Genomic DNA, 14,336 nt, shown 5'->3' on the forward strand with positions numbered 1-14,336 from the left:
TAAAAATGTAAAAAATTAAAAATTTAACTAATTACTAATGTGATATATATGTAGTATATTCGTAGATGTCGTCAAGTCATTAAAGTTAACAAATAATTTGATAAATAATATAAGTTTAAAAATTATAAGAGATGAAAAATAAATAATGTTGTAAATGCATTAAACGAATGTCTACTTTAAATATATTAAAGTAATGAGATAAAACTCTTTACTTCATTTACAATCAGGAGATCATTAAATGGAGTAATTAAGAAAACTTAATTTATTGAATGTAATACATTTACTAATTGAATGTAATACATTTACTAATTGAATGTAAAGGAGCTTATAAATAGCACCTTGTAAGTAAAAATTAAACAATGAAAATTCTCTCGTATTTTTCATCCACTTTTTACTTATTATTATTTTTTTATTAATTTTTCTATAACACGCTATCAACACAAGCTTCTACGAGTTCATAGTGAAGTTCATGTCATTTCGACTTTATATGATTTTCCCGTATAACTCCCGTTAAACTATATGCGATATACATATTTTCATAATTATTTTATTTTATTTTCTAGATGAAACATTTACTTTTGGTAACATTTGCACATTTATTTTTACAACTAAAATCTAATAATGATAATTATATATACATGTTTTTTTTTATTAAAAGAAATTTCAATTAATGTAATTTGTGTTAAGTTATTATTATGACTATTCCTCTCTATGCCAATATTTGACATACATATTATTATTTAGCAAATTTGGTATATATAATTAAATTATTTTACGATTGAGAATGATTCTTATTTTACTAATTTTTTTTATTTTGATTCAAGTGATTATAATGTCAAATCTTGCCAAACTTGAATTTCCGGCCTTAGACATCTCAAGCAAGAATTATTTGCTATGGGTGTTAGATACTGAAATTCACCTAGATGCTAAATGTTTAGGAAAAACTATATTAGTAGATAAAGAAGCATCTAATCAAGACAAGGCAAAAGTAATGATTTTCATCAGTCATCATCTACATGAAGGATTAAAAGTGGAATATCTCACTGTGAAAGACTCTCTTGAGTTGTGGAAAAATTTGAAAGAACGATTTGACCATCAGAAAATGGTGATACTCCCTAAAGCTCATTATGATTGGATGCACTTACGGTTACAAGATTTTAAGACTATAAGTGAATACAATTCAGAACTTTTCAAAATTAGTTCTCAACTAAAATTATGTGGAGAAAACGTAACTGATGAGGACTTTTAGAGAAAACATTTTCAACCTTTCATGCTACTAATGTGTTCCTGCAGTAGCAATACCGTGAAAAAGGTTTTAAAATGTATTTTGGATTGATTTCATGACTTTTGGTGGCTGAACAAAATAATGAGTTGTTGATGAAAAATCATAGAATTCGTCCCACTGGTTCTATACCATTCCCTAAAGTGAATGTAGCAGTAAACAATAATTATAAAAATAGAAAATATAAAGGTCGCGGCCTTGGTTGTGGACGTAGTGAGGGATGTGGTCGAAGACGTATTAGTAATCATTATCATGGTGGTCATAACAATGATACTTCTAACCATAAAAATAATAACAATGAAAGATAAGAAAGAAATGGTCAAAATAATCCTTCAAAGATTGTTGAGAATATATGCTACCGATGTGGTATGAAGGGGTATTGGTCACATACCTATCGTATGTCTGAGCATTTAGTGAAACTTTATCAAGTATCCATTAAAAAGAAGGGAAAGCATATGAAGACAAATTCTATATCTTAAAATGATGAAATGGAGACAAAAGATGAAGATATTCACTATAATACTAAAACTGACCATGCTTACGAGGGTGATAAATTTAATGACCTGAATAATATAACTCACCTAGATGTGGTAGATTTTTTTTAGAATCATTATGTTGTTTTAAGTATGTTTTATTTTCTTGCATAAAGAATATTTTATATATTTAATAAATATTTGTAATGTTTCACATATTATATTTTATTTGTTTTTATGAAGAATATAAATATTCAACAAAATTTCAATAGACCCCAAATTAATGGAGACATGTGTCTTGCACATAGTGCTACAACACATAAGATACTTAAAGATAAAAAAATATTTTTCTCATTTGACAATGAATAATGCCCATGTTAATACAAGATCGGGTAGTTCAACACTTATTGAAGGCTCTATAAGAGCTATTATATTATTACCTAAAGGTACAAAATTTATCATTGATGATGCTTTATATTCCACTAAGTCTCAAAGAAATTTATTGAGTTTTAAAGATATTCGTCTTAATGGATATCATATTGAGATTATGAATGAGAAAAATATTGAATATCCAGATATTACAAATGTTGAATATGCAAAGAAATATGTTTTGGAAAGACTACTTGCTTTTTCATCAGGTTTATATTATACACATATTAGTGCAATTGAGTCACATGTTACTACAAACCAGAAGTTTGTAAAACCACATACTTTTACTATTTGGCATGACCGGTTAGGCCATCCCGGATCTATTATGATGCGAAGAATCATCGAGAATTCAATTGGACACCCATTAAAGAACCAAAAGATACTTGAATTCAATGATTTATTTTGTGTCGCTTGTTCTCAAGGAAAATTGATTATTAGACCATCACCAGCTAAAATTGGGATTGAATCTCCCACATTTCTGGAACGTATTTAAGGTGATATATGTGGGTCAATTCATCCACCATGTGGACCATTCAAATATTTTATGGTATTAATAGATGCATCTAGTAAGTGGTCACATGTGTATTTATTATCGACTTAAAACCTGGCAATGGTGAGACTGCTTGCTCAAATAATTCGATTAAGAACACAATTTTCAGATTATGCAATCTAAATGATTCGTCTTGATAATGCTAGTGAGTTTACATTCCAAGTTTTTAATGATTATTGTATGTCAATTGGGATAAAAGTTGAACATCCTGTAGCTCATGTTCACACACAAAACGGTTTAGTTGAATCGTTTATCAAACACCTCCAACTAATAGCTCGGCCATTGCTTATGAGAACAAAACACCTTGTTACAGCTTGAGGATATGCTATTTTGCATGCAGCAGCACTTGTGCGCTTAAGGCCAACAAGTTATAATAAGTACTTCCCATTACAATTGGCTTTTGGTCAGGAGCCAAATATTTTCCATCTTAGAATTTTTGGATACGCAGTATATGTTCCAATTGCTCCACCTTAATGTACAAAGATGGGTCTTCAAAGGAGGTTGGGAATATATGTTGGTTATGAATCTCCTTCTATAATTTAAATATGTTAAACCATTAACTGAAGATTTATTTACTACACAATTTATTGATTGTCATTTTGATGAAACAACATTCCCAACATTAGAGGGAGAGAAAATACAACTGGTAAAAGAAATTATATGGAATAGATCATCATTATCTCAATTAAATGCTTGTACAAGTCCATGTGAATAAGAAGTTCAAAGGATCATACATTTGCAAAACATTGTCAATCAACTACTAGATTTATTTAATGGCTTAAAGAGAATTACAAAATCTCACATACCAGCTGAAAATGCTCCAATACGAATTGATATCCCAATGGAGCAAATTGTTAGTGCAAAAGAAAGTAATCCATGCCTGAAGCGTGGAAGGGCAATCAGTTCCAAAGATAAAAATCCTCGTAAAAGGAAAGGAGCAATTATTCAAGATGATAATATTGTAGAGGCAAGTTCCCAAGAAGAGGCCAAAGATATAACTAATCAAAAAACCCCAGAAGAGGTTCAAGTACCTAAAAATGGTGATAACGAAGAAATCTAAATAAGTTATGTTACTTTAGGAAAAATATGGAATAAAAAAATACAGTTGTCGACAACAATTTTGCTTATAATGTTGCTATTGAAATAGCAAAAGAAAATAAGGATCCTGAGCCTAAATCTATTGAAGAATGTAGAAATAGAAAAGATTGGCCAAAATGGAAAAACACAATTCAAGCATAATTAAATTCACTTTCTAAATGTGAGGTTTTTGGACCTATAGTCCAAACAACTAAATATGTAAAGCCGATAGGATATAAATGGATATTTGTGCGAAAATGAAATGAGAAAAATGAAGTCGGAACATATAAAACACGACTTATAGCACAAGGATTTTCACAAAGGCCCAGCATTGGTTATGAAGAGGCATATTCTCCTATGGTGGATGCAATCACGTTTAGATACCTTATTAGTTTGGCAGTACATGAAAAACTTGACATGCGTCTAATGGATGTTGTTACAGCTTATTTGTATGGTACACTTGACAGTAAAATTTATATGAAAATCCCAGAAGGATTTAAAATCCTTGAAGGATATAGAGTTTTCCGGGAAAATTGCTCAATCAGATTAAAGCAAAGTTTATATGGATTAAAACAATCTGAACGTATATGGTACAATCGTATTAGTGAATATTTGTTAAAAGAAGGTTATAAAAACGATCCAATCTGCCTATGTGTTTTTATAAAAAGGTTTGAATCAAACTTTGTGATAATTGCTATTTATGTTGATCTAAATATTATTAGAACTCTTGAAGAGCTTCAAAATGCAGTAAATTATTTAAAGAAAGAATTTGAGATGAAAGATCTTAAAAAAAACAAAGTTTTATCCTGGCCTGCAGATCGAGCATTTAAAAAAATGGAATTCATGTCCATCAGTCAACTTATACGAAAAAAATCTTAAAGAAATTTTATATGGATAAAGCACATCTATTGAGTACCCCGATGGTTGTACAATCGTTAGATGTGAATAAATATCAATTTTGTCCTTACGAGAATGATGAAGAGTTTCTTGGTCCTGAACTACCATATCTAAGTGCCAAAGGAGCATTGATGTATCTTGTAAACAACACAAGACCTGATATAGCTTTGTTGTAAATTTGTTAGCAAGATTTAGTTCTTCTCCAACACGTAGACATTGGAATGGAATTAAACATGTATTTAGATATCTCAGAAAGACCATTAATATGGGGTTATTTTATTAAAATGATTCAAAATCCCTATTAGTTGATTATGTTGATGCTGGGTATTTATCGGATCCACATAAAGGTAGATCTCAAACTGGATATTTATTTACATGTAGAGGTACTGACATATCATGGCATTCGACAAAGCAAACATTAGCTGCTGCCTCTTCAAATCATGATGAAATAATTGCAATGCATAAGGCAAGCCGAAAGTATGTTTGGCTAAGGTTATTAACCCAACGTATCCAGAATATATGTAATTTTCCTTTATAGGAAAATATGTCAACTATCTTATACGAAGATAATGCAGCATGTATAGCTTAATTAAAGGGTGGTTACATCAAAGGTGATAGAATGAAACATATTTCACCAAAATTATTCTTCACTCATGATCTTGAGAAGAGAAGTGACATAGAAGTTCAACAAATTTGTTCTAGTGATAATTTAGCAGATTTTTTTACCAAGGCATTGCCAACTTCAACATTTGAAAGACTACGAAACAAGATTAGAATGCGTCGACTCAAAGATATAATGTGATGTTGCCATTAGGGGGAGTCTAAGACACGTTGTACTCTTTTCCTTTAACCAATGTTTTGTTCCAATGAGTTTTCGTAATAAAAGTTTTAATGAGGCACATTTTTATTTAAAAGACATTCTAAGGGAAGTGTTGTAAATACATTAAATCGATGTCTATAACCCCTTTAAACATATTAAAGTAATGAGATAAAACTCTTTACTTCATCTATAATCATTAAATGGAGTAATTAAGAAGACTTAATTTATTGAATGTAATACATTTACTAATTGAATGTAGAGGGGCTTATAAATAACACATTGTAAATGAAAATTAAACAATAAAAAATTCTTTCATATTTTTCATCAACTTTTTATTTATTATTATTGTTTTATTAATTTTTTAATAATAAATAAATAAAATGATTTTTTTTATAAAATTGAACGTGGAATAGCTCATTATGCCTTTTATTAATTGAAAAAAAAAACCATTGGGAATACGTGTGATGATGTTGAAGAGATGTCCCAATCACGGTGGGTAGTTAGACTCTCCTCCTTATCCATCCTTCCACCAATCACCAAACAAATCCTACATTTAATGAGCTTCACGAACTTACACTCTCATAAATTTTGATACTTCTCTATGCGCCCTAAACCAGAAAAATCCCATTCCTGCTTATGAAAGATGTATCTACACCTTCCTATATCATGTTCCCACTTTGTCACCTTCTTAGAATATCATTTAAGAGATATTACCCAACCATTAATCATTTTAGTCATTCCCCAGGTATATTTTATACAGTCAAATAGAAATATAAAACATGGTTTCTTATTCATAGAAGGAACATATATGCCATTTTTCTTAATCACCAATTCTCATATTGACAGAGCAGAAGTTGAATATAATATAGCAAACTGACCATATATTTTGCCTTTTTCTTTCTTTGGTGGGCTAATTTTAATTCATTATTATTTATTAAGTAGACTAAAAGCCATATACTAATTTCCAGAATTTCATTAAAATTTCAAAGAAAACTTCAATACCACCTAAAAGATTCCATTTTCCCAATTATTCTTCACCACTTTCCCAAACTAAAAACCTGAACTATTATTTTAAAAAATAAAATCATCTTTTTCTTTTCGTTTGGTATAAATGAAAGCTGCCACATTGTCAGTGTTACTCTAATTGGCAAAAACTGGACCCGAAATCACAGCATGACTGACGCTCAAAAAATGGGAGTTTTTAAGTTTTTAGAAAAAAAAAATTTTCTTTAATGGGTTGTGTTGTGGTGTGGTATGTTCTGTCAAGTGATTGAGTCCAGGCTAGCATTTTCGCCATGATTGAACATGGGACCTACTTTACCCCTCTCTACCCTGTCAACCCACATGCGGTCTCAATGCCCCATGTATTCTCTCACCTTATGTTGCACACATTTTCCATCCTACCCCTCTGACGTGTCGATCTGGGTCATTATCTCCCCCAACATACTGACAAAACCCACCTCTTAACTTTAACTTATGTCTCGAAATAAATCTCAAAATCTACCCAATCACTTCCCACTTTTGTTATGTTTTCCTCCTAATACTATTCTTAACAAATGCAAGAAATCACAGCACAACACCTGTGTTACTGTATGGTTCACTGGAGTGAGAGGGGTCATATCAAACAAAATTGTCGGCGAGAGACGTTATTAATCATATTTTTAGTGGCATTTATGCTAATTTATTACAATTATTCTCTTGGTTACACTGCTCAAATGCATGGAAATTGAAAAAAAAAAAACCAAAGCTGTCATATATATATTACTTGAAACCGTTTTCTGAGTCCAAATAAAAGAAAAATACTAAAATTTTGGTGTCTTTTATATATGATTAATGCTCATAATAATTCATATGCTTACAGAAAGCTGCCTGTTTTTGCGGTGCTTCTTTTTCTTCTATTTTTGTTTTATTTCTACCGTTTGTTTGAACCGTATCAGCTTTTCTTCTTCTTCACTGCTTTGTATCTCTCAGCTCAGTTTAACTGAGTCCGTTGACATATGAAGATGCCAGTAAGTACGTTTCTTTTTACTGAGATTTGTTTTCTTTTCTTTGGATTGAAAATCTGAAAGATTTGAAGATTTGTTGAAGATTAATAAAACTGACAACTTTTCTGGGATTTTTCCTAAGTGGATATGGTGGTAAATGATAATACAACTTAAACATATTCAATAGTTTTCTGATGATAGTGAAGCTTTCATTTTTACTTGTTGTTTTGTGTTCTGTTGTTGAAGTTGTGGAATTTTAGTTGATATTACAACCCTTTTGTTACCAGACTTTTGGTTTGATTGGAATCTGAAACTTTTTAACTTCTCCATCTTCCTTGGTTTTGGAGTTATAAGATCATTCTTTTAACATTGAAACGGTTCAATAGTTTTTTTTTTGCTGCAATTTATGTGTTTGCTTTAATGCCTCTTTGTAATTCCTTTATTTCAGTTTCCTAGTCATTTGACTCCTCAATAAACTAGATTTGATTTGGACAATCACCCATCCTTAATTCATCATATTTGATATAATATGTCCAAAGTTTGCATTTTTCTTTGTTTAGACAAACTGACTAGATGTTTCCTCTTTTTGGCCTTACAGCATTACAAGGCATAGCTACCTTTTGTTGCTACCATTTGTATCCTTTTTGACATGTTTATACTTAGTTTTGATACTGTTTGCTACTCATAAATTTTGTTATGTACTCGAGCTTTTTTAAGCTATTAAGGGTTTTGTTCTCTTTGTTCTTGTCTTGTATCCTTGATGTGAAAATTCCCCCTTTTTAACTGCATATTCCTCTCTTCTTTCTAAATCAGTTATCTCCATTAGTGTCTGAATTTTAACATTGTGCCTCAGGTGGCATTGCTGTTGCTGCTGGCATTGTGCAATGCAATCAAAATCCATGGAGAAGAAAGCAATGGGCTGTGTGATGTTAATCTAACATTGCGCTCAAGACCACATAGTGTATCCATATTGGAATTTGGTGCTGTTGGAGATGGCAAAACCTTGAATACCATTGCCTTCCAAAATGCCATTTTCTATCTTAAGTCTTTTGCTGACAAAGGTGGTGCACAACTTTATGTGCCGCCGGGAAGATGGCTTACCGGAAGTTTCAATCTTACAAGCCATCTCACTCTCTTCTTGGAAAAAGGTGCAGTGATTCTTGGATCTCAGGTATTTTTGTTTTCCATCTTATTTTAACGTATGATTCTCCAATAGAAACCAACTTATTACTAAGAACCATTTTTGGCCCTGAAGGATCCATCTCATTGGGACATTGTTGAACCTTTACCATCTTATGGCCCAGGAACTGAACTTCCTGGAAAGAGATATCGGAGTTTGGTAAATGGGTATATGTTGCGTGATGTCGTAATAACCGGTACGATTTTCTCTTAACTGTGTTCATTAGAATCTTGGTTGAGTCGCAGATGAACTCACACTTGCTTGTTGCACTAGGTGATAATGGAACTATAGATGGACAGGGCTCAGTTTGGTGGGAATGGTTCACGTCTCATTCTTTAAACTACAGCTGCCCTCACCTTGTGGAATTTGTGTCTTCTGAATCTATACTTGTTTCGAACATTACTTTCCTTAACGCACCTGCATATAACATTCATCCAGTCTATTGCAGGTTAGTTTGAATACCTTTCTGATTGCTTTAGAACTTCTATTTGATCCGTTGCCCATTCAAGAAAGTTAAAATTTATCTACTCGGATGTTATGCAGCCATGTGCACATTCATCACATAACGGTCTATGCTTCGCCAGGATCACCATATACTGTTGGTATAGTCCCAGGTTCGTGATCATTGATATATATATTTTTTCATATTGAGAATTAAGTTGTTTTAAGATATGCCTCTTTTCAAAATCATATTTCTATTACATTCTCTCTCTTGAAAAAAAATGGTAACTAAAAGATATGTTTAATTTCGCTTTTCAGTCAAATGTATCAGGAAATGGCATGTTTGCTGTTACTAGCGACCTTGAAATTAGTACTTGGTAGTAGTTGGGGAGTCGTACAACAGAGATATAATATATCTGTTGATACTTCATATATGTAATAACCTTTTTAAAGTCGAGTTCTTTGCTTTATATACATCTGATGTTTGTGCAATCTTTGTCTTTTCTTATCATTCTGATTTCAGATTCTTCGGATAACATTTGCATTGAGGACTGTAGCATTAGTATGGGTCATGATGCAATTGCCCTCAAAAGTGGCTGGGATGAATATGGCATTGCTTATGGCATACCTACCGCAAATGTCCATATCAGGAGGGTCCAACTTCAGTCATTCTCAGGCTCTTCTCTTGCCTTCGGTAGTCAAATGTCCGGTGGCATTTCGGACGTTCAAGTGCAGCAGCTCCACCTCTATGACTCATTAACTGGTATTGAGTTTAGAACAACAAAGGGTAGAGGTGGTTATATTAAAGAGATTGCTATATCAGATGTTGACATGCTGAACATTAAAACGGCATTTTGTGCCAATGGGCATTTTGGATCCCATCCGGATGACAAGTTTGATCCTGATGCTCTTCCACTAGTAGCGAAAATCACCATCCAGAATATTATTGGAACAAACATCAGTATGGCTGGAAACTTCACAGGAATTGAAGAATCTCCCTTCACCTCTATTTGTCTATCCAACGTTTCCTTATCAATCAACTCTGCCTCATCTAGCCCTTGGCAATGTTCATATGTTTCAGGCTTTTCAGAGTCTGTCTTCCCTGAACCATGTTCTGAACTAAACAATCCAGATGCTTCTTCATCATGCTTTTCCCTCCTGAAGCCTAATGGAAGAGCTGCTGTCTTATGATGCAATCTTTTCCTACTAGAAAAAAAAACAATTTCCGAAATTTCTACTCTACCGTCTTGAGAATAGATCAGATTCTTTGGAATAAAACTCATGCCTAGAATACCTGTTTCTTCACCCGTTCATGTTGACATTTTGGGCATGTTGCAAGCCTGCAGATTGTTTGTACAGCTCCATTTCTTCATTCTTGTGTAAGCAAATTTTTGGTAGTGCTGGTACAAAAGAAAAAAAAAAAGAAAAAAAAGGTTGTTGGGTATTTTTAGTATTGCTGTTTACTGAATTCTTTTCTTCTCATGTTCATAGTCTTGTTCCAAGTACATTCTCATTGTAAAATCTTTATTATCATTTGGTTTGAATTGGTAGATAAAAGAGATACTCAAAAAGGTAATTTTATTTGAATAAATTGGTTTTAGACATTCGATTGGAGATAGCTTTTCCCTGTCACCATATACACTCGTGTATTTGAAATATGATACAGCAGCAGACGAACGAGGACATAACTTGAAAAAACCCATCTTATGTACAGTATTTGTTGGTCTAGAAGTTTAATCTTAGAAGTCACTATATTGTTTAATTTGCATTCTCAAATTATTTTTCTGCATCGTCAATCCTTATCGTATAAAGGACCATCTTTATTGTTTTTTGTCTCATTCTAAATAAAATCTACTTTGTCCTTTTATTAATTATTTTTATATCTTTGATTAACAGTCACACTATGTCATGCCTTGAATGTTCAATTATTAGAATCATAACCTCAAATTTTTAAAATTGTTTACGTCATCAAAAAGAAAGAAAATAAAATTTATTAGGGTTTATGTTTGTTATTAACTATTTCATTTTTTTAAAAAATTCATTAAAAATTAAACATTTTATTAGGAAATGGATTTTTTTCATTTTAACTAAAAGTAAAAGTATTTTTGAAGAAAATCATATATGCAAAATACATGAAATGTTATTGAGAAATTGTCAATATTAAATTTCAATAACACATTTTAAAATTGATAGGTTAAAATCGTGGTTAGAATTTAGACTAAATTTTTTATAGCGAATAAAAAATGTGACATTAATAGCTTAAATAAATGAAAGATTTCTCTAACAATGTGCACTAAGTATAATTACCTGTTTTCATATTGATTAAATTTTAATTCGATTGGCATAAATATTATTGTTAATATAAAACGACGCGAGTTCAAGTATATTAAAGCGCAATATTTTCCTATTTATGAATTGAGGAGGAGTTATGGATAGTTCTAAGCATTATGTCAAAAAGAGATCAAATCCTATAATGAAATTGCTAAAAAAAAAATCAACTAAAGCTTTATTTTAAACTTTTTATATATTTTAATTTTATTAGGCACACTTTATTACCGTCATCAACTGTATATTTATACTATTGTTTAAGTCCTTAATTAAACTAATGTCACGTGTCTATAAAAACTAACTCGATTAAAAAAATTATAAAAATATCTTTTCGTAGTATATTATTCGAGTGTACTTTAATTTTTTTATTATTTATTGTATATTATTTTTAAACATAAATTTATGTTCTTAAATATACATTTTCCGCACAAATACACACTTGATATAGTTTATAATCGTGTATAATATGCTTATCTCTGGTCAAGTCTCGAATCTTAATTTCCTCAAAACCATTCAACATCATGTGCTGTTTGTTGATATAGACAATGTGTCAATGCCCTGGCAAACTGGATGGTTGGCTGCCAGAAAAGTTTGATTTGTTGAATTAAAATATAGCAATATCTTCAGAACATTCTTGTTTTACAAGAAATGGCCCTTATTGCACATAATACCTTTCCCACAATTGAATTGCAGAATCCATTCTTCCAACACTTGGAAGCATAGAATCTTATATAAACTATGTATCTACATTATTGTACAAGCGTTGGGGTTGTCATCACTAAACAGTGATGCAATACTTCCATTGCCATTGTTATCGATGTTGCTGCCATTGATGTAATAATTGTGATAGTCCTCATTGCAGTGACCAACCCTACTATATTGCACGTACCGTGGTGGTGAATGTACATATTGGTATTCTGTCACATATGGTGATGGCATGTATGTGTTGTAGCAGTGAGTTACAAAGGCAGCAGGTTGAGGTGGTAATTCATGCTGGAAATTTTGGCTATTGTGGTGTCTGCTCCAGGGCCCTCCATAGCTATGATCGACATCTTTCGGTGGAGAAGGTTGCGGTGGTGGTTTCTGGTTGGCATGGGCATCAGTTTCCGCCAGCTCCGATTGTGGATTCTCCGGTGGCGGTTCATCTTTTGGTTTTTCTTCAGGTGGTGGCGGATTTTCTCCCTCCAGAGCTGCTGAACCAACTTCAGGCGGTGGTTCTGTTGGCTCTAAATGAGAACAGATAGTTGCCGTCTTCCTAGTTTTCCTAATTGCCTTAACTATTATTTCTGGATCCGCCATTCCTATTACAATCAACTTCTGTTGAGCAATATCAGGATGAACATGGTATATACCTGAGGAAAGACATGAATGAATGCTTCAAGCAATGTCTCTGGAAACTAGAAGAAACAAAATGCATGGAAGTTAAGCCTTATTAAATGTTTAGAATCACCATGAATGCCATGTAGCGCCTTCTTGATCTTGTGAACACATCCATTGCAGTCCATTAGGACATTGATTTGGGTGACTGGAGGTCTCTGCAATAGTAATTGAGAATAAAAGAAAGGGATCGATTAGTTGAGATTGTTGCAATGTAGACGATGTTTGATTGATATGCAATAGACACGTACCTCGAACTTGGGCACCATGAGGCCGAGGAGGAGGAGCGGGGAAATGAAGAAACTTGGAGGAGATTATATACGCTTTTTGAATGAGATAATGGAGATGCTGGAGTGTATGAACGAAGAAGATTCTATACTTGGATTTTATTTAGGGACGAGTCATAAAAGAATCAATAATCTATCCTCATACTTTATAAAAACAAATTTAATTCTTCATTTAATTTTTCAATTTTTTACTTTTTTTTAGTCATTAATTTTATATTTTTTTTATCAAATCACCTTAAGATGGAAGAAAAAATTGACATTTTTTAATTTTATTGATATTCTCGTATTACGAATTACTTCGAGTATCGACTCGAATAATTACAAACCAAATACAGAACCAAAAACAACTTATTAATTTCAGTAGGAAAGTAATTATCTCTCAATAGAAACTGGTAAGATTATAATTCCCACAAAAAGAATTTATTCTTAGAAAATAAATAATCACTAGTTTCTAGTAGAATAGCATAACAATATATCAAAAGTTGTGTAAATAAATCTACTAGTGTCATCTATTGATAGGGAAAGATAAGAAAAATTTCGATTGAATTAGTAAAATACAAATAATATTTATTTAATAGAAAACAATATTTTATTCTAAGTAGAATAGATGATGAGGGGCTTTAGGCCTCTACTATATTAAGTCAAATTATATGTGCTTCGTGGACTTTTAACTCAACAATTTATAATTTAATCCAACCTAATATATGTTTTCTATTTCAAAAAATAAATATTATTTATTTAATTAATTTAATTAGATAAATTAATTTTTCAATTAAATAATTTTCCAATCTAATTCTAATTTCGTTAAAGTTATGACAACTTTACATTAACATAATTAATGAGAACATATATTTAATTTTCATATTCAATGGATTCACAATAACTAATTTATTTTATTTTATTTTCGAACTTCAATTTTTTAATTAAATAATAATTCAAAAACCTTAAATTAATTTTTTTCAAGTCATTTCTTTAATTTCATCATTTCCATTCATTTATATTTATTTGGTTCTAGATGCAATTCATTTATGATTTCAACGAGTTACGAAGGAACTGGTTGGACTTTTCCATGTAATTAGGGCTCAAAAAATTTATAATGAAGTTCTAGCTTTTCGTATATTAATTATATACTTATTTAGTCATGAAGTTATTCCACTATAATATCATGACTGAGTTCTCCCTAATTATATATCATTACGAAAGCTACTCA

General features: G+C 31.5%; 2 protein-coding genes across 2 annotated transcripts; one reads left to right on the forward strand and one right to left on the reverse strand.

The window, feature by feature from the left end:
- Nucleotides 1–7,035: 7,035 nt before the first annotated feature.
- Nucleotides 7,036–10,748, forward strand: LOC121208529 (probable polygalacturonase). Its single transcript, XM_041079396.1, has 6 exons — nt 7,036–7,537; nt 8,367–8,684; nt 8,769–8,889; nt 8,967–9,141; nt 9,237–9,307; nt 9,658–10,748. The coding sequence occupies exons 1-6, from the start codon at nt 7,526–7,528 to the stop codon at nt 10,323–10,325; spliced, it is 1,365 nt and encodes a 454-aa protein (XP_040935330.1). The 5' UTR covers nt 7,036–7,525; the 3' UTR covers nt 10,326–10,748.
- A 1,299-nt stretch (nt 10,749–12,047) lies between these two features.
- On the reverse strand, nt 12,048–13,222 carry LOC107895505 (heavy metal-associated isoprenylated plant protein 7). The gene is made up of 3 exons (XM_041079397.1): nt 13,091–13,222; nt 12,913–12,997; nt 12,048–12,814 (listed from the first exon to the last, which is right to left on the reverse strand). The coding sequence occupies exons 1-3, from the start codon at nt 13,106–13,108 to the stop codon at nt 12,207–12,209; spliced, it is 711 nt and encodes a 236-aa protein (XP_040935331.1). The 5' UTR covers nt 13,109–13,222; the 3' UTR covers nt 12,048–12,206.
- Between the last annotated feature and the right edge of the window lie 1,114 nt (nt 13,223–14,336).

This window comes from Gossypium hirsutum, chromosome A10 (genome assembly GCF_007990345.1).
Source record: "Gossypium hirsutum isolate 1008001.06 chromosome A10, Gossypium_hirsutum_v2.1, whole genome shotgun sequence".
Taxonomy (NCBI): domain Eukaryota; kingdom Viridiplantae; phylum Streptophyta; class Magnoliopsida; order Malvales; family Malvaceae; genus Gossypium; species Gossypium hirsutum.